Source organism: Tiliqua scincoides, chromosome 4, assembly GCF_035046505.1.
Source record: "Tiliqua scincoides isolate rTilSci1 chromosome 4, rTilSci1.hap2, whole genome shotgun sequence".
Classification (NCBI taxonomy): domain Eukaryota; kingdom Metazoa; phylum Chordata; class Lepidosauria; order Squamata; family Scincidae; genus Tiliqua; species Tiliqua scincoides.
In genome coordinates this window covers 26874647-26893870 of record NC_089824.1, presented here as the reverse complement: position 1 = coordinate 26893870, position 19224 = coordinate 26874647, and the positions used below count along the sequence as shown (strand labels likewise).

Below are 19224 nucleotides of genomic sequence, written 5' to 3'. Positions count from 1 at the left end.
ATCAGATCTGCTCCAGTGCCAGCAGGTCTGGAGCTGCACACCATCAAAGATAAGGTAGCAGAGAAGGCAGGATGGGTTGGGGAGGTTAGTGTGGGGCAGGGGAATGGTAGAACAGGGTGGCAACAAGGGTGAAGGATGGGTAGATCAGGACTGGAAAAGGAGTGGCAGCAGGGGCTGCCAAATTCTAATTCCCTTCCTGGGCCCAATCTCATAGCTTGAATCTACTATGGCTTGCACCAGCTATTTGGCTAGTGCTGGTCCAAGTAGATCCCCTGCACCCCAGAGGTTTACTCCCAGGTAAGGAGTAAATTGTTCCCTTACCAAGACTTCTCTAGCTGCCGCCGCTTCAGAATGCAATGGTAGTCATTTTGGCACCACGGCATCAGTGTGGTGGTGGTGGGGGGGGTGGAATAGGACTGGGCCCTTAATAAATAATAACTTCATTGTTGGGAAGTTTGACTCTGTTTGCCTTGCATTTAAACACAATCCTGGCTGTTTTGCATCTGCTTGCAGGTTGTCATTGTTTTCTGGTTAAGGAGAAACACTAGGGAAACTCAGTCACTATTTTAATTTCCTTTATAGAAATATCGCTTTGAAGCTGATGACTGTTCTGTTTCCCAACCTTACTCATGCTCTTAGCTATGGAACCATGAATGCTCCCACAAGGCCACTGGAAGCATATGTGACCTTGACCTTTTTGGTCCTGGCCTTAATGTCATTCTTGAGGCATGCCACAGATTTCTTGAGGCGAACCAAATAATGGACTCCAAAATAACTCAGACAGTTTGTTTACATATCATAAGGAAGGAATGCATTTTGGGTTCCTTGAAATGTAACACTTATTTCTCCATAGATGGCACTTTCTTTTTACCAGCAATGCAAAGAAAAAACAACACAAGAATGCGCATTGGTATATTTTCAGCTATGTCATCAATTTTGTGTTTCTATATGTATGACCTTAACCAGCCCGGGTTGTATTCCCAAAACCACACACTTGAAAATGATTTCATTGACTTCTATGGGACAGGCATGAGTGGCTGACTTTAGCATCAGGATGGGGGATGTGGAAGTGTGTCTTAGGAAAGTATTTGGAGAAGGAAGTTTAAGCACTTTGGACAGAACCCAAACCTCTCTCCTCTTTCCTGCCAGGAGCAGACAGCACTTATATGCAACCAAGAGTCCGCATCTCATATCTCTTGGAATGCTGATCCAAAAGACCCGCTAACTTAGGAGGATATCCTTTTCAGGGAAAGTGAGAGGCTTGAAAATACCCTGGTGCAAGAAGACGACCACTTGCAGCTCTTTGGACCTTGCCCCATGTAATTTCTCAGCATAGCTCGTTTAATATTATTAACATATGACAGTATTTACGCTTTAAATGGGGTGATCCATTACAAGACAAAAACACTGCATGCGTTCTTTGAATAAATTAAGCGTTCTATTATTTTCTAGAAAACCATAATTATCCTGATTAGTCAAATTCCTGGTAAGCATTTCATGTAATTAAACTGTGTCCTGGGTTTTTATAAAAGAGGGATTTAAAAAAGATCCTTTTCCCCCCACGATTGTTTGGTAAACATGCATATGTGGGGTAATGTTTTCATTTCACTAAAACTTCTTTGAATGTTTTCAAGCTATCTTTCTTTAGGAAAATCCACAGTATTTTCCTAAATCCGCAGTATTCAGAAAAAAAGGCAATCAGTTTCAGTGTGCCAATCAGCGATGTTCAACAGAGTCAAACTGAATGTATCTCATGCTGTCAATGTGTGTGTTAAGGAAGAAGGAGAATCTCCCCTTACATGCCTACCATGTCAATCAATTTGTATGTTGCCCTTCTATTAAATAGCAGGGCAACCAAGTGTGAGCTCAGAACCTGATCTCATGAATGGGAAATGTACAGGGCAATTCAAAACTAAGAAATACCGTATATTTATAGCACTGTAGAGTCAATGGGAATTTTTTCATGGCAAGCAATTGGGACTGTTCCAGGAATGCTTCTCAGACTACTTCTCTCTTTTCTTCCTTTTTCTTCCTTGTGTCTTGAACTTTCTTCCAGTGGTGCTACCTCTCTGTAGCTCTGTTCTCACAACATGTTCAGGGTGCAGTGTCGTCACTAGGGTTCGCGTCACCTGGTGCAGGATGTCAGCGCCTCACCCCCCATGCAGTGGGTGGGGCAACATCCCAGATGGTGGGCATAGTGATGAAGTTTTTGGTAGAACAAAGATAGAACACATTCTGCATGAAATTACGCATTGATTGATACATAACATGATGATATTATTCCTCCAAACTGTAATTTTAGTGATTTTGGTCACTAGTGGTGTCACACACACGCGCGCACACACACGCACACACACACCCCTAGGGTGTCAACTTACTAACACCTTATTGCAGCAGTTCTCAAACTTTTTGCATTGGGACCCACCTTTTAGAATGACAATCTGTCCAAGACCCACCAGAAGTGATGTCATGGCAGATGTGACATCATCAGGCAAATTAAAATAAATAAGTATAAATAATTAAAGTAAAACAAATAATTAAATAAGCAGAAGCCCTGTTCCACCCTGTTCCAACCCTGTTCCCTGTTGCACACACCTGTTCCACCAAGTGAATTTCTTCTGTAGCCTGCCTGCAATAACACCCCCCTCCAAAATCATTTTCAGCCCTACCCAGTGCCCAGTTCAATTTAAGAACTTCTGTTTAAACCAGATCACTGTCAGGATCCACCTGGCTTTTCAAGTCTCAAAAAAGTTCACTTTATCAGCTGAAGCCTCTGTTTCGATCCTTTTTAGTGTGTGTGTGGGGGGGGGGAGGCTACCTTCTGGAGTATTTGTTGAGCTCCAGTTCCATCAGATCAGGACTATTCTGGTGGCTTCCCTTTTGCCTGGCCTGACCACCAGCCAAGGTACGCTTGCTTACTTGCGAGTAAACGCGACTGTGTGGTTTAGTTTCGCTTTCCATAGGGCTCAATACATTCATCTGCTTGGAGGAAGGGACTTCCTTCTCAGGTGTTTTTGGGGGTTGCATTCATTGGATCAGAACCATTCTTGTGTCACTGGATTCGTCTCAGCCTGCCCTTTATGATGGACTGAGGCAGGTTCTCCTACTCATGAGTAAACATGCGATACGGCTCACTTTCACTTTCCATAGGGCTCTAAGCATTTTTTGTTCTCCAGTTTTTTGGCCATAACTTTTGATAGAAAGGAGCTATTTCACTCTGGTTTTTTGCATTGCATTCTGCTGTAAATTCCACATCCAAAGGTATATAACATGACAGTGTTACTCCTAACCACTGTGATTTTAGCATGTCACCCCCCCCGTGTGCATCACCCAGTGCGGCCCGCACCCCCTGCACCCCGTAGTAACACCACTGCCAGGGTGAGTGCAGGCAGGTAGAGAAGTGACCTGACTGCATTCTGCTGAAGGTCTGTGTGGCATGTATATGTAAGGAACTGGGTGTAGGTCTCTCCCTTCAGTGAAGAACCCTGCTTTTTCATCACAGTTCCAGATTGTGTGGAAAGTGCCTTGTGCACATACATACATATGCCATTGCCATACACTGCAGGACCACCAGTGCTAAATAGCTGGCATAAGTCCAAGGAGACCCATGGTGACCAGGCAGCCTACAGGGAGGTAAATAAATAAAAAAATTTACTTACCTGTCCTGGGCCATCTGTACATTCCGCCCCCCCCCACTACCACTGAATGCTGTGTGCACTCCAGCAGCACATAGAAAGATGGGGGATACGACTAGGACCTAAACCGTATGCTTCAAATAGGGCAGAGTCGTGTTTTTTGCTTATGTTACCATGTAAAAGTCATGTGCTGCAAATGGATGGCACGATATAAATATCACTGGAATCTTGCTCAAGCCCCCGACACATGAGGCAGCATGACAAGGCACCACACCTACCAACCAGCGCATAAAGCATTCTGCTTTCCCTTCTTCTCCATTGCACCCTCCCCTTGGTAGCACACAGAGCATGCCACTTTTTTCTCCTTCAACTATGCAGGACTTAGGGCCCAATCCTATGCAGTGTGCACCGACTTAACGCACCGGCATACCGGCCCTCAGCACCAGTGGAGTGCCAGTGCCAGCTCAGTGCTGGGTGGCGCTGGGCTAGTGCTGGTGAACCGATGCTCTGCTGCTCGGCAGTTGCACGGACCACTGGGCAGCGAAGAGGTAGGTGGGGGTGTGGGGGATATGGGGAGGAGGCGTACTGGGACGGAGGACAGGGAGAGGGTGGGGAGGAGGTGTGCTGGGGGGAGGGAGAGGGGCAGGAGGGAGGTGGGACAAGTGGAGCTTTGCCAGTCCAAAATGGAGGCTCTTAATTCTATGTCTTGGGTCTCTGTAGAATTGAGTAGCCCCATTGAGAGTCTACTTGCCTTACCCAGGGGAAGGGGACAAACGGGAGCCGCTAGCACTGCCCGCTGAGCACACAGGATGCAGTGGTAGCCAGTTTTTGCACAGCTGCAGCCCTGGGCGCTCGGCAGCTCAGGATTGGGCTGTAAAGCAGTTGGCAGAGGAACCTGAGCTGCAAGGGCAGATGCTGCAAAGTACAACAGTGGTAAATTTTAAACTTTAAAGGGGTGGGCAGGACTCATATTTGCTCATAAGCCTTTTCTGTAGTCCTTATGAAATAATATTGTTTTGATCTCATCTCCTTTGAGTGCTCCACTGTGAAACGAACAGGCAGGATTCAAATTCTAAACTTAAAACAAATAATCAAATGGTATTAAATATGTGAAGCTATAACAGCAGCTTGTCACCCCCTTGGTTATTGCAACAAATATGGTCACTTTTTGTTTTCAGTTTACACTTATTTTCATTTTTGTTTTTTCTTACTCATTCAAGACTGGCAAATGTATTTTCATACGCATAATGAGAAACCTGAGCTCTGTGTCTTAAACAATCATTACATGCACCATGTAGTGATTGTTAATGGTTCATACAGATTTAATCACAGCCAAAGCAGAAGAAGAAGTCAAATGATGCTTGTAAAAATCCCCATAATCAGGCAAAACCGTTTTTCTCCACAGGTGCCAGCTTGCGTGATGACATCACGAAATACTTCTGGTTTCATCATTCCCAAGGGGACACAATGACAGTTCAGGATCCAATCCAGATGAACCTCTGTGCTGCTGTTTGGACTGTAGTCTCCTATATAATTGCTGACATGGAGGAGAAGTTGCCCGTGAGATTAGAAAGAAAGAAAGAAAAAGGTCAAGAAAAAAGATTGGGTTTTGTTTTTTAAAAAGTGTAGACCAAGAACATTCTTATGCATGTGGCCTACAGCTGTGCTGAAATCTCATATTCTGTCAAAAAAACTGACTTGGTTTCTTGTGTTTGAACTCTAAGCATTTTCCTTTTATTCTGCTGCAGGCCTGTTGCTCTTTACTGATTAATACCTTCCATTTGTGATGTATCCTGCTAGTTATATTAAATTTCGCAGTTCTCTATAGCTGGTCTCTGCTCAGCAATGGCACAAGAGCCACTGGCAAATGAGTGAATTGGTTTATCTGCTAAATACTTCAAATAAATTTGTTGCATTACCCCAATTTGTTTATGCACTTTGCTTGATATGCTCTGATAGAGAGAGAGAAAGAGGGAGAGAGGGAAGAATAATAAAGCTGTCCAAACAGTCTCCAAGAGTTTCTCAAACCTGCAATTATGGGTAATAATCATAGGGGTTAGGGAAAAGGGAATGCCTTCCCCCATCTGTAAATATGGGGAGGGTATGATTAGGTTCATCCCTCTGCCATCTTTGGGGGAGTCCACAATTACTAAAACTTTCTAAACTTAATTGAGGGGGAAAACTGCAATGCTGGCTAAAAGCATTTTCTCAGTCTTAAAATGGCTGTAAGAAGCAGACAAGCATGCCTGTTACTAGTTGGAAAGTTCCAAAAGTCCACCCACTGCCTGTAGCAGGAAATCTACAATATAGGGCACAATCCTAATTTGCGCTGGAAACAGGCAGGCCAGTAGGACTGCGCTGCACCTAGCGCACGTTTGGGGCAGTCTGAGGCAAGGGGAAACTTTTCCTCTTAACCCATGTTGCACTGAAGCAGCTCCAATGGGTCTTCTAGGATCTGCGCCACCTAATGAGGTGGCGCAAATCCAAGCAGCCTGGGTCTGCCCTAGGCCACCGAGGGTGAGGATCCAGCATAACTGCTGGATCCTGGCCCCGCCTGCCTGCTGCCCGCCCTCCCCCTGCCCTAAAATGCCTCCCTCCTTCCTCCTCAACCCCCCAACCTCTGTGCCAGTCAAGCTCAGCTGACGCAATTCACCTTCTTCCTGTGCGCCAGCCTATCTCCCCTCAGAGTGGCGCAAAAATGCTTTACAGCACTTTTGCGACACTCCTGGGCTGGCGCAAGGGGCTTGTGTGTCCCCCCCAAGGGCCAGTTAGGATTGGGCCCTAAAGCATGTTTGACTTTAATCCTGGGCCAGGCAGACCCATATCAGAGATCAAGCGTGTTTGCATGTCTGTTGGTAGACACGGGATGTATGTGTGACTACAGTGTTGGCAAAACCAGTACTGACTATAGTTGACCCAAAGTCTCTGTCAGGGGCCTTTCTCAGTTCTTGCTCCAGAGGTTCTTTTTGTGCCTGGTGTTACCAGAACTTGAACCTAGGACTTTCAGTGTGCACAGCAAGTGCTTGACCTCTGAGTGATGGTTCCTCCTTTAAGTAATCAGTAAGCAATATGTGTGGGTATATGCATGTATATACATGGGTATATACATGTCATCATTTGCAGAGTCTGCATGTTGAGGGAAAATAATGGTTTAGAGAGGAGGAGTTTTGCTTCAGGCCTAAGTAGACAACAAACAAATGCCTTGTGATGCTACAAGTGGCCTCGTAGTATGCTTGAAAGATCCCACAGCAAATCTGATTATGTGTCAGTTATGCATAATAGTCACATCTGAGTGTATTAGTAAACAGAATGGAATATCTTTAATTTCATTATGATATCATTAAAATGGAGAGCCTGTGACACATATTTGTGCAAGATCTGGTGCCTGTGAGGGTGGAGAAAGAGTTAATTCATGACAGGGAGCCATGACCTCTCCTGTCTGTGAGCCCCTTCTCATACAGTACTTTTAGGCATTCTCAGTGGGAGCCATATGGCTCCCCTGGTGCTTTTGAAGGGGGCCACAGACTCAAAAACAAAAATAATAAATGATTTTATGTGTATCTGTGTTATATTTTTGTTTGATGTTTGGAACCTGAGAAGAGCTCTTAAGGGGAGTTAAGAAAAGGTTGAGAACGGCTTAAAAAGGATTCCCAAATCCCACCTGCTTCAATAAGATGTAAGGAAAATGCTTCTTAATGATAATGGGGGAGGGACTTCTCCCAAAATCTCCCTTTCTTTTACCATTGTGGACCCTTTTAGTAACCAGCACCACCTTTCCTTTTATAGAGGCATTTGCCTCTTCAGACAAATGCTGTCTCTGGAAGTAGAGGGACACAGGGTTTCCATCACGTCAGTTACCCTGCTGGAAAAAGTTCAATCTGTATCAGAACAATTTCAATATGAGATCATTTGAACATTTTACATAATGTTATTAAATTAGATGAGGGCAGATGAGCGATGGCCTCAGCAAAGAACTGGAACTCTGAGCCTCGTGCATCAACACCGCAGGCATTTACCCAGCAGAAATCTCTGCCCATGTATTTATTTATGCTTCATTCATAAAGACGTGAGACTCTTGCATTTACTGCCAGTGAATATCAAAGTGATTCCAACATCTATATCTGCCTCATGAAATATACATCCCCTTCAACCGTACCCAAATGACTAATTTTCCGCTCTTTATTGATTAGCATAATAAAAATCTCATGACAACACAAGATAGAAATGTTACCATTAATCGCTGCTTGAAGTGAACAGTGTTTCCTGCATAGAAATTAACGAAGCACACGCCTCAATCCTCCCTAATGGATTGGGGGATTCAAGACATTTTGTGGAGCAGAAAGTGTTCCTTATGTGTTTGCATTTCCCTCTCTGGGCTCAGAATCAAACAATTTATATTAGGATGAAATTGGAGCGGCTGGTGGGCAACATTACAATTGAACAGAGAGTTCACTCAGCCAGTGTCTTTTTACCAGTTTTTGAAATACACATCAACGCCATGGCAGTATTTTTGCTACTACTAAAAGACACCGTGTTGAGCAGGGGAGACAAGGAGGCCAAGAGTGTGGTGTTTTAGTGCTGTTTAAGCAGAAGCACACAGAAAGCCTTGATGACATGGCAATTGCAGGCAAACCTCCCCCTTGTTACGGCACACCGAAAGGGGTGCTAGTTCTCAGGCCGAAGTGTGACAATAGCTGATACAGCACTCTGTGAAGAAGCACCCATTGTTCTAAGCCCCTGTATGAATTCTAATGTGGCACACTATCTAGGAACGGAATGTAACTGTTGTTGCAATGTTCAATAAACGGCAGTGAGAAAGCTCATACAAGCAGCTTGCTTGTCTCTCTCTGCATTCTCAACCCTCAATCTGTCTGCTCTCTCTTGATTTTCTGTCTGACCATTCATTTGCTTCTGCTCTTGCACCTAAACCCAGCAACCTGACCCCTAGGTTTTGGTTGCTCCCAAAGAATCATTGCTACATCTGGCGCCCGAACAGGGACATCTAATCCCAGAACAGGGACCTCTAATCCTAGAACAGGGACCCTCTGCAACAATCAGGTACAGTAGACAGGCTGCTTGTCCTCTGGCTACCTCCCATTCATTGCTTTGATTTTCTGTTGCTCCAGTTTTAACTTTCAGACCCTCAGAGTGCTTCTTCTTTAGCACTCTCCCTCAGGCAACAAGATACAGTGTGTCTCCCAAGCAGCCTTGCGTTGCTTCATTTGGGTTTATTCTGCCTCTCTAACTTCTCACTGCATCTGTTCTTACAAGCATCCTGACTCTGAAGTCAAGTTGCTTCTCAACGCTATTGTAGCTATACCAGGTGCCCAGACGTGGGGCCAGCCAAGTATAGCAAACAAGCTGCTTTACTCTTTTCTATATCAAGTAGCCTGTTTCAGGTTGCTTCCCATTCATTGCTTCATCTGACCCTGAAACAGGGGCCACGTTTCGTCTGACCCTGAAAGAGGGGCCACGACAGCAGCTAGCTTACCCGCCTGATACAGGCTACAGAGCTCATTCATCCTGACTTCAGGATCCCGGTAAGTATAGCATTGATAGGTAAGTATGGGTACAAACTTATCAATACTGCAGCAATGATTTACTATTTCTCTTTAGCAAAGCTCAGCACCATGTTTCCTCCCAAGAGGTCACAGACTTAATTTACCATCCAAACTTACACTCTACAAGTAAGGCTGCAAACACAGTCAGAGGAAATAAACCGTGCTACAAGCCCTCTTCCGCCAGACTATACATCAGCTTATATTTCTCTTTTTCCTCCTCTGCACCAACCCAGCTAAAACAAGCAGCCATCCCATATAGAAACCATGGCTCAAAATGCAATAGCATCAAAAAACTTAATAGCAGAGGAGTCTTTAAAGCTGTCCATAGTTCTCCCTGTAAAACAAGGCCACAATGCACGAAGGCAAACAGTCAAAAAACAGAAAACTCTCCCCCATTCTGTGCCAAAAGAGGTACAGATTACACTTAAAAACTTTAATATCACTAGCATAGATGCTGGAGAATTACAAAAAGGTACAAAACATACATATCTTTTAGTTCCCTATGGTTGGAAGTCCCTAAGAACCCCTGCACAGAATGCAGTATAGCTCAGTACAGTTCCAACCACTTAAAAAGAAAGCCAGAAGTATCATTAGCTAAGTTTTTTCCAAAAGCATGCTAAACAGCCCAAAGCATGTTAAATAGCCCAACTTCGTGTCAGCTGAGTGTAAATTAAGCCTTATAGCCATTTATCATATGGATTTTAATAGCAGGTCCCCAGGTAAATCCTTTTTTCCTACAGGACCTGTCTTAAATTTTACTACAGCTTAGTTTTTAAATACCACCAAAAAGAGTATAAAGTGCTATTTCATGTTGTACCTGCAACACCTAAATTAAAAGTCCCCCAACAGTTAACTTTAGTGTAATTGCAACATTTAGGAGCAACATTTGTAACAATTGTTAAAGCCACTGTTTGACCACCTTAAGAAAGGTCAAAATCCTGCAACACAGGCTATTTTTTCCCCAGATGCTTAAATAGCTTTATTTTTTATCTAACCCCTCAAAGAATGTGTTCTGCTATCCAGAAGCCATCATTTCCCTTGTTAGAAAAAGCAAAGAACATGCAATAAGACTTCAAAGCCAAGAAGTCTTAACAATCACTCTACCCATTATAAAAAACAAAGAGTTAAGATTTTAAACTTGCCCAAGTAACACAGGCAAAGCTCTCTTTAAAACCAGTCAAATGCTCAATCCCCATCGCTAAAGTAGTTACATACCAAAAGGAAGGTCAGTAAAAAAACGACACTTTATAACAAGAGCAATCTGTACAACAGAGCTTTAAACACCTTGGCTCCAGTTCTGATTCTCAAACTGCTACAAACAAGCTAAATTCACCCCTTCCTTTCAGCTTGGTTTGCAGTAGTTCCCAAACTTTTCAGTGTCTCTCATTCTACACACCTTTTAGAACTGCAGCCATCAGCCATTTTGTCCATCAGCAGCAGTTATCACAGCTTTAAAGTCAAACTAAACCTTATTCTGTTATTAGTCAGAGTTATACCTCTTTTTTCTAAGATGTTTAAGTAATAACAAAGCTATTCAGGCTTTTATAAAGTCTCCCTGTTCCCATAGCTTTGACTGATTCTATCCTGTTCCATCAGAAACCTTTTCTGATCCCAAGGCTTTCATCAGGCCCTTAAAAAACCTCCCTGAATTCACAAAGAAAATGATTTTCTGATCCCATTCTGTTTCATCAAAAAATTTCTCCTGATCCCATAGTTTAAATTCATCAGGAAAAAGATTTTTTGATCCCATTCTGTTTCATCAGAAAATAATTTTCTGGTCTCATTCTGTTCCATCAGAAAATTTTTCTCTAATCCCATAGTTTTAATCAAGCCCTTAAAGCCTTTCTGTTTTATTCTTATAAGATGTTTCTTAATTCCACACTAATACCATGTTTTTTTTATTTATCAGTTTATAAAATGTTAGTTAAACAATTGTTTTGTAAAATTAGCCAAAAATTCCATATTAATCTCTCTTTTGTTACCTGTATATATATGCCTGTTTTCATTGTCTTTAAGCCTTCTTTTAGTTTCCACATGTTAAAAGGTATGCTAAGTTAAATGTCCAAGCAAGTTCAAAACTGAAAGTCAAATGGATTGCTGGACTTGGCTGTGTGCCCAGTGTTCTCAACACAATAGGTAAGATGCAAACACAGTGAATGTTTCTTTGTTTTCAAACCACAGAAAACTTTTCGGTTTGAAAGCGTCTTCAGACCACACACAAAAAAATCTTCCCTGTCCTGTGTGTTTTTAAAAATTAGTCTTTCCTTTTAACACACAGGCTCAGCAGCATGGTTTTAAGCTCAGACTTCATATACAAGTAGATAGCTATCCAATATTCTTCAAAGCAACAAGCATGCATAACAGTATTCACACCAGCTCTCTTTATATTCTTATTCTTCATTTTAAACCAGTTTTAGAGTATATATAAGTGACTAGCAAATAGTAATATTTTAAATTAGTTATAGTAGTTTAACTATATCAAAAAAGTTCACACAAAGTTATTTCTAAGTTCAAAGTTCAGATTCTCACAGAAGGTGCAGAAGACAGCAATTTAACGACAGTTATGTTGCATTTCAAAGGCCAAAAAAAAGGTCATACGATAGTTATAAGAAATAAGGTCATTGTGATTGAAAATGCAATGCCATCTGCTGACTGCAGAGGGTATGTGAATTGTATGTGAATTGTATGTGTAAAATGAAACAACAAAATTGTCTTCAATAAAAAATGTATGTGTTTCAAGGAGAAAACCCCACATTGTAATAACACACACACAAGCTTTTCTCTTCTTCTCACTTCTAAATCTCACACACATACTCAATGCTTAAAAATGTTCCCTTCAAACGCTGTGTTACAACCTTTTGCTAAATTCTAACTTTCACATTCATTCTCAATGCTTAAAAATAATCCCTTAAGATGTTTAGACAACTAAAGGCCTAAGAATGATCACCACTTCTGCCTGCTCAGTTTGTTTTCAAACCTAAGTGTATCTCCTATAACATCTTAGACTTTGCAACACACACACACACAGTGCATCTTACAATTTTTCTATTTAAATAATTAAAAAAAAACAAGGGATATGAGATCATATTTAAGCAACACTTTACAAGGCTCAGAAGCCCCCCCCCTCCGGTCTTATTAAGTAAAACACTAAATGCAAATATAATGTGCTTTTACCCTCCATGTGCTTTTATAGATAATTGCTGGACCCAGAGTGAAAGGGCCAGCTTCATTAATAACTTAGCAGCAAGATTCTGCTATTCTGTTTATTTTCACAGAAACGTTTTAAGTGTCAGCACGGTGCGTGAAGATGAGTGGCACTAAAGTTTCCTGAAGACATCCAGTGAACCAAGAACCCCTAATAAAAAGCTCAGTGTTGTTGTTCTTATGTTTGTTTTTGCTTTTTATAATTGTGTTAAAAGACAGTCATTTAGCACCCCCCTTAAGGAAGTGCTTAGTATGTAACCAAGTTTTTAAACTTTCCCAATGTTTGCATAGCTCATGATGCAATGTCTTATAATGTAAATGTAATTCATGGTGAAATCCCAATGTCTTTCACTGCACACTCTTTATGTGGTCAGTGGCAGCAATTTGACATGTGCAAAAATATTTAACAAACCTTGTGTGATATGACCCCACAATGCCAACCTAAAGTCTTCTTGTTTGGCTAACAAGGCCTACACTGATTTCATATTTCGTAAAATGCTATCTCAAATTTAAATAAATAAAAAAGGGGAATTGTGGTGTTTTAGTGCTGTTTAAGCAGAAGCACACAGAAAGCCTTGATGACATGGCAATTGCAGGCAAACCTCCCCCTTGTTACGGCACACCGAAAAGGGTGCTAGTTCTCAGGCTGAAGTGTGACAATAGCTGATACAGCACTCTGTGAAGAAGCACCCATTGTTCTAAGCCCCTGTATGAGATTCTAATGTGGCACACTATCTAGGAACGGAATGTAACTGATGTTGCAATGTTCAATAAAAGGCAGTGAGAAAGCTCGTACAAGCAGCTTGCTTGTCTCTCTCTGCATTCTCAACCCTCAATCTGTCTGCTCTCTCTTGATTTTCTGCCTGACCATTCATTTGCTTCTGCTCTTGCACCTAAATCCACAACCTGACCCCTAAGTTTTGGTTGCTCCCAAAGAATCACTGCTACACAAGAGCTCTTCCTCCCACCGCTGATGCAGTGGCACCAAAATGCCACTGCTACTGCTGCATCCTGCGGGGTTCAGTTGGGGAGGTTTCCTATGGGTAAAGAAACAATTATTCCCTTACCCAGCGTAAGCCTTCATGGATTGGGTATGTGTGTGTTTCTACAGCTAAATTGCTAGTGCAGATCCGCTTAGACCCACACCACATGTTTGGGCCTGGGAAGGGGATTAGGATCAATGGCTGCCACTGCCACTGAAGCTGCACCCTTCCCAGACCTGAAACACCCACTCTCTCCTTCATTGCCCCCCATACCACCCTCCCCTGCCCTGTCGCCACATTGTTTTGCCCTTCCTCACCCTTGTTCTGCCCTCTTCCCACCCCTCCTGCCTCCCTTGCCACCTTACCTCCATCAGAATTAGGGCTGAGAGCATATAATGCAGCAACCTCAGTACCTGGACTGGGAACAGTGCCTCGACCACTTGGGAACTCCAGATGTCCCGCCGTGAGTTCCATTATGGAAGAAAGATGGGATAAGAATGTGATAAATACACATTTTCCGGATGCGATCAAGTTGGATTTCTTCTTTTCTTCCATCTTTGACTGCAGCCCATGATGACTTTATATGAAATGCTGGGGAGGTACTTTATTTCTCCTAACTCTTCCTGCACTACACTTTTCCCAGCAAACCCCAAGGGAATGGAATATGAATCCTTTGTGATGTGATACTTGAACCGGCCCCAAGCTGGAGGCTGTGGTAGGCAAATGTCTATATTGCCTTCCTTAAAAAGAACCCCAAGAGCTGAGGTTTCTCCCCTTCCTCCCTAATAATGATCTCAGCTAGTTTGGGAGAGAGAAAAAGGAGAAGGAGGGAAGAAAAATTCTTCTTACAAGGATGTCATTTTTACCTGTTGAAGTGGTCTGATTGCAAAAGCTGGTAAAGACTCAAATCACAAATGGATTTCATGAAAATTAATGCTGCGCTACCACTTTTAAAAAAACAGTTGTGATTGGAGTGATACACAAGCAGTGCAGGGACATGTTTGAACATGTATTCTTGCTTGAATCAGTAGGAAAGTCTTGGAATATGGGCTTTTTCTTGTGCTGTGAATCTTGCATTTTCTCCTATGTAATATTTTCAGTTTATATTCATGATTGTTGGGGGGGGGGGGAGGCAATTCAATGAACAACTTCACAGACAATGTCTTATCTTGTTTCGATTCCTACAGCCATGACATCATGGTGATTTTTTTTTAACTAATTACAGTAATGCTACATTATCTCTCTGTTAGCCCACAACTGAAGTAATTCAATTAGAAAACAATTCTTCACATATTACAATCATTTAGGGAGAGCTTTTAATTTACAATATATATGTATGCCAATACAGGTTATTGGATTGAACTGGAATATTCATTCCTATGAACTGAAATTGAAACTGAAAAATAATGGCCTGTTTTACCCAAAGTTGCACAGGAATCCTTGACAGAGATGAGACAGAAATCCAAGTTAGTGCCAAACAAAAATGCCTCACTTCATCAATGGGGTGTAACAAATAGAGACAAATTTATGCACAGCCGACATGACTGTGTGTCCAGATGTACATGAACGTCTCACTGCTTGTCTGGATCCCATAGAAGTGATGGAATGTATCTGTTAATGCAGGAGGGGATACATCCACTCACATCTGAGATCATTAGAAAGATTCACAATTAGTTGTGTGTGACTAGAGATGGACAAAAGTAAAAATCTAAAACTCTGAAACTAGAAGCCCAATTCTATTGAAATCCCACTGATGTAGCCATTTCAACAGAGCACATGCTGCATCTTATGGGGGGGGCTGTCACAGAACTCTCCACTTCCCCAATAGGTTTCCTCAGTTCTGTTCTAGTCGTTTTGCTGGTGCAGAACCAAGGTGAGTAAGAGAGAGTGATGGTCTGAGCATAGGATACTGGTGCATGAGTGCGCCCCGATGGCATCTTGCCATCTTGCCCTCTTGGCATCTTGCCCTGATGGTGTCTTGCCTGGATGCCTTCAAGAGGGGATGCCTTTAAGAGGGGATTGGACAAGTTTCTGGAGAAAAGTTCATTACAGGTTACAAGTCATAGTAGGTATGTGCAAGCTCTTGGTTTTAGAGATAGGCTGCCTCTGATTGCCAGATGCAGGGGAGGGCACCAGGATGCAGGTTGTGTCTGTTGTCTTGTGTGCTCCCTCGGGCATTTGATGGGCCACTGTGAGATACAGGAAGCTGGACTAGATGGGCCTTTGGCCTGATCCAGCAGGGCTCTTCTTATGGTAACCACCTCCCACTCTGTCCCCCCGGCACATTCCAGCCACCACCCACCCCCACTACCAACTCACTGGTGCCAGTAGTGATCTTTCAACCAACCCGCATAACTATGGCACTGACTACCTGATTGTGCTTGCTGACAGATCACTTCCACCAGCATCCTCTCACTTGACACAGGGATGGTATTTTAGATAACAGCACTTTTTGGATAACATTTGGATGGTAGATGTTACCCCAAATATCCAGTTAGCCCCTCACATTGTGATTTCATGCACAAAAGTCATGTGTGTACATGTCGAATTTTGTCATGTGAGAATATCCTTACGACAGTCATTTTGAAGTGCCGGGAAGTAGAAATCAGCATGAGCTTCTAGACCTCTGTATAAGATTTTAAAAATGATGCACGCACAGTCATTCTCGCGTTACACAATGCACATATCTTCGTAAGTGAATTTTTGATCTCAGACATCAGATCTATTTTGGCCATAAATTTGAGAGAGGACATATGTTCTTGAATTTCCTCTTGAAGTGGTTCTTATTAGTGGTTTAAAGAAAGCTGGTTTGATGCTTGTGAAAGATATAACTAGATATACAAGACCTGCCAGCACCTGAGGATTAGTTCAGATTTTCTTATAACACCTCGCAGTTAGAATTCAATGTCATTAATAATTACCCCCTTTGGATAACTTTCATACCTGGAGGTGCTGCCAAGATGTAATTTGCAGTGTTGTCATTGCATTGTGAAATCACAAAATCAAAATGTTTTTCATGCTTCATATCTCTGCATTTCAGAGCTGCACCTCAAACAGGCAGAACATTGGGAGAGTTTTACTGGAGCTCCTAACAATGTCTTCAAAGGGAATGAGTTGAATAAGCATTTCTTTAATGTTCTCTGTTAGGAGTCTTTCCTCTCTACCGTTCATCTTTCAGATGTCATCCAAATGCAGCTATGTCTGTTAGACATGATGAATTAAGATATCAGCAGTTGGCAAACTTTGCAAAAGGAGCTTCCGATGCCGTTTATAGCAACGTGCTCTGAATATTACATTGGTTATTGTCACCCAAGAGAAAGAAGCCTGTCCATAAGCAGGAAAGCTCTTGAAAAAAGCTCTTTTCTTAACAATACTTTTTCAAAAAGTTTTCTTCGAGTGAATGCAGATTTTTTACACAGTAGTCACGTATTAGAGAGTGCATGAACCACACCAAAAGCCAGTTTTTTGTAAGCCCTGATCCAGATATCATCACATCACGCACAACAATTCATTCATAGCAGAAGACAGTGGCTGTGAATGCACATTCCCACCTGAAAATTCAATTCTCCAGCTAAACCATGTGGCAAGAAGGGGGTGCTGTATTATGTGCCGCACATCAGGTCTGTGGCACAATCCAACTCTCAGGTTCTTTTGGGTTTCCTTTCCATGTTGGCATCCTTCAGTCTCGGAAGACTATGGTATCGCGCTCTGAATGGTGGTTCTGGAACAGTGTCCTCTACAGCTCGTGAAGCCTGGGTAAAGTACATATGGAGGATAGACTGTTACCCATGCAGCAAATCCCCCCTCTCCACGTCGCTGAAATGGTCCAATGGAAAGGCAGAGGCCAATACTGTTGGTTCCAGCGGCGTCGCAGGAGTTGCCAGAACGTGACTGTGTTCAGCCATGAACTGCCTCAGGGACTCCGGCTCCGGATTTTGCCTTGAGGTTGACTCCTGAAGCCTTTTCCATAACTGGATGTAGCCACAAGGCGGTGGAGGTTTGGGATCAGAGTTTTCCTTCTCTCAGATGAGCTGCCTTCCCAGGCTGATGAGTCCCAGCTACTCGGTGGCTGTTTAGTCGCCTCTTACAACAAGTACAGCCAAACTGAGGGCCTATTCTTATCCCCAGCCCCCAGGGGAAGTTTCCCTTTCACAGAGCATAAAATGTAGCTTTCCTAAGGCTGGTTTGTATGTAACACCAACATCTTCCTCTATGTGGCGGTTACTCCGTTTCCTCATTCATAGCTTACCATAGCACTTTATACTGGACCCAGAAACCAATTCAGCACAAATGTAAAATTGGTGTTATATGTTGTGACTGACCTGTTTCAGTTAACATACTAGCAGCCCCATTTTGGGTCAGTTGTAGATTCCAGGCACTCTCCAATCCTCCCTCCCTGCCCATGCAGCCACGCCACACCACCCAGGGGTGCACTGCATCCCATGGGAGGCAGTCCCAGAGGTCCCCTCCAGGTAAGGGAACATTTGTTCCTTTGCCTGGGGGTAATTCCTTGCTGCCCCGTTGGATCTACTCTGACCTGCACCAACGGTTTAGCTAGCAAAAGTCCTAGTGGACCCAGGAAGGTATAACATGAGACTTCGCCCAGGCTTTGCTTTGCCATCCACGGCCAAATAGGATGACAGAAAAAAAATCCTACCCAGCCCTCATGATGAGCAACCTGATAATCTCAGACTATACATTCCCATCATGGCTTGAAACCTGCGAGGGAGTTTTCCTCCAGAAATCTGTCCATTCCCCTATTAAAGGCCTTTAGGCCAGACGCCATCACCACTGGCAAGCCGTTCCACAGACTAATTACAGGCTAAGTAAAAACAATATTTTCTTTAGACTGTCCTAACTCTCCCAACACTCAATTTTAGTGAATGTCTCCTGGTTCTAGTGTTGTGCAAGAGGGAAAAGAGCATCCTTCTATCCATCCTATCCATCCCTGCATAATTTGGTATGTCTCAAACATGTCACCTTTCAGGCGCCTCTTTTCTAGACTGAACATTTGAACCGCTTGAGTTCCTTTTTCTTCTTTGTATTGGAAAATAACCTCACATGATGATCTCACCTTAAAACGAATGGTAGGATGAAATCTACAATTCAAAATAAGTGTCTCTTTGATTATGCTTTCTTTAAATATGAGAATTGCACAACCAATATGTCATCTCATGAAAAGTGTCAGCCAGATTTATTGCAAAGCTTGCTTAAAGAACAAAAAACAAATTTAAAAGATAGTATCTAATATATGGTTATGTTTTGTATTTGGCTTGTTAATTTTTTAACAGGAAAAAGAATGCAAGACAAATTAGAGAAGGGGGAAATTGGGTTATAGGAGTGTTAAAAACAGAAAACAGGAATACCATTTTTAACAATTCTAAAGGGACAAATTAGTTCAAATCAGTGGCCAGAATCCTTTTTAAAAAAAAACAAAAAAACAAAAAAAAACACAACTTCATCAGTGTTTGAATGAAAAATCAAAATACAAAGAGAAAAAAATAACTAACACATAACAGCATATAACAAAAATGTTTTTAAGATTTGAAAAGACACTTTCTGTACTGTATTTATTCACTGAAGAAATCTGTTATTTTGAAATTTTAACACAGGGGTCTCTAAACTTTTAGGCCAAAAAGCCGCATCAAATGTTGTCAAGGGCCGGAAAAAAAAAATTAAATATAAAATTTAAATAAATACATTAGAGATGGAACTTAGATGAATGAATGAATGGGCTCAAATGTCCAGGATTTCTCCAAGCACCAACATAGCTGAGGAAATAAAGCACACACAAGCACAACTCTGGTTCTGTTTGGTCAACTGGGCCGCAGGCTCTCAGGT

The 19224-nt window shown here is 42.4% G+C and overlaps 1 protein-coding gene across 2 annotated transcripts in view; it reads left to right on the top strand.

Moving 5' to 3' along the window:
• Positions 1-8501, top strand: part of CPQ (carboxypeptidase Q) — a 177929-nt gene extending 169428 nt beyond the window's left edge. For both annotated transcript variants that reach the window (XM_066626491.1, XM_066626490.1), the window contains exon 8: positions 5041-8501. In XM_066626491.1, coding sequence (XP_066482588.1) covers positions 5041-5255 — 215 coding nt within the window. In that variant the 3' untranslated portion in view covers positions 5256-8501. The remainder of the gene's footprint in view (positions 1-5040) is intronic.
• The last annotated feature ends 10723 nt before the right edge of the window (positions 8502-19224 follow it).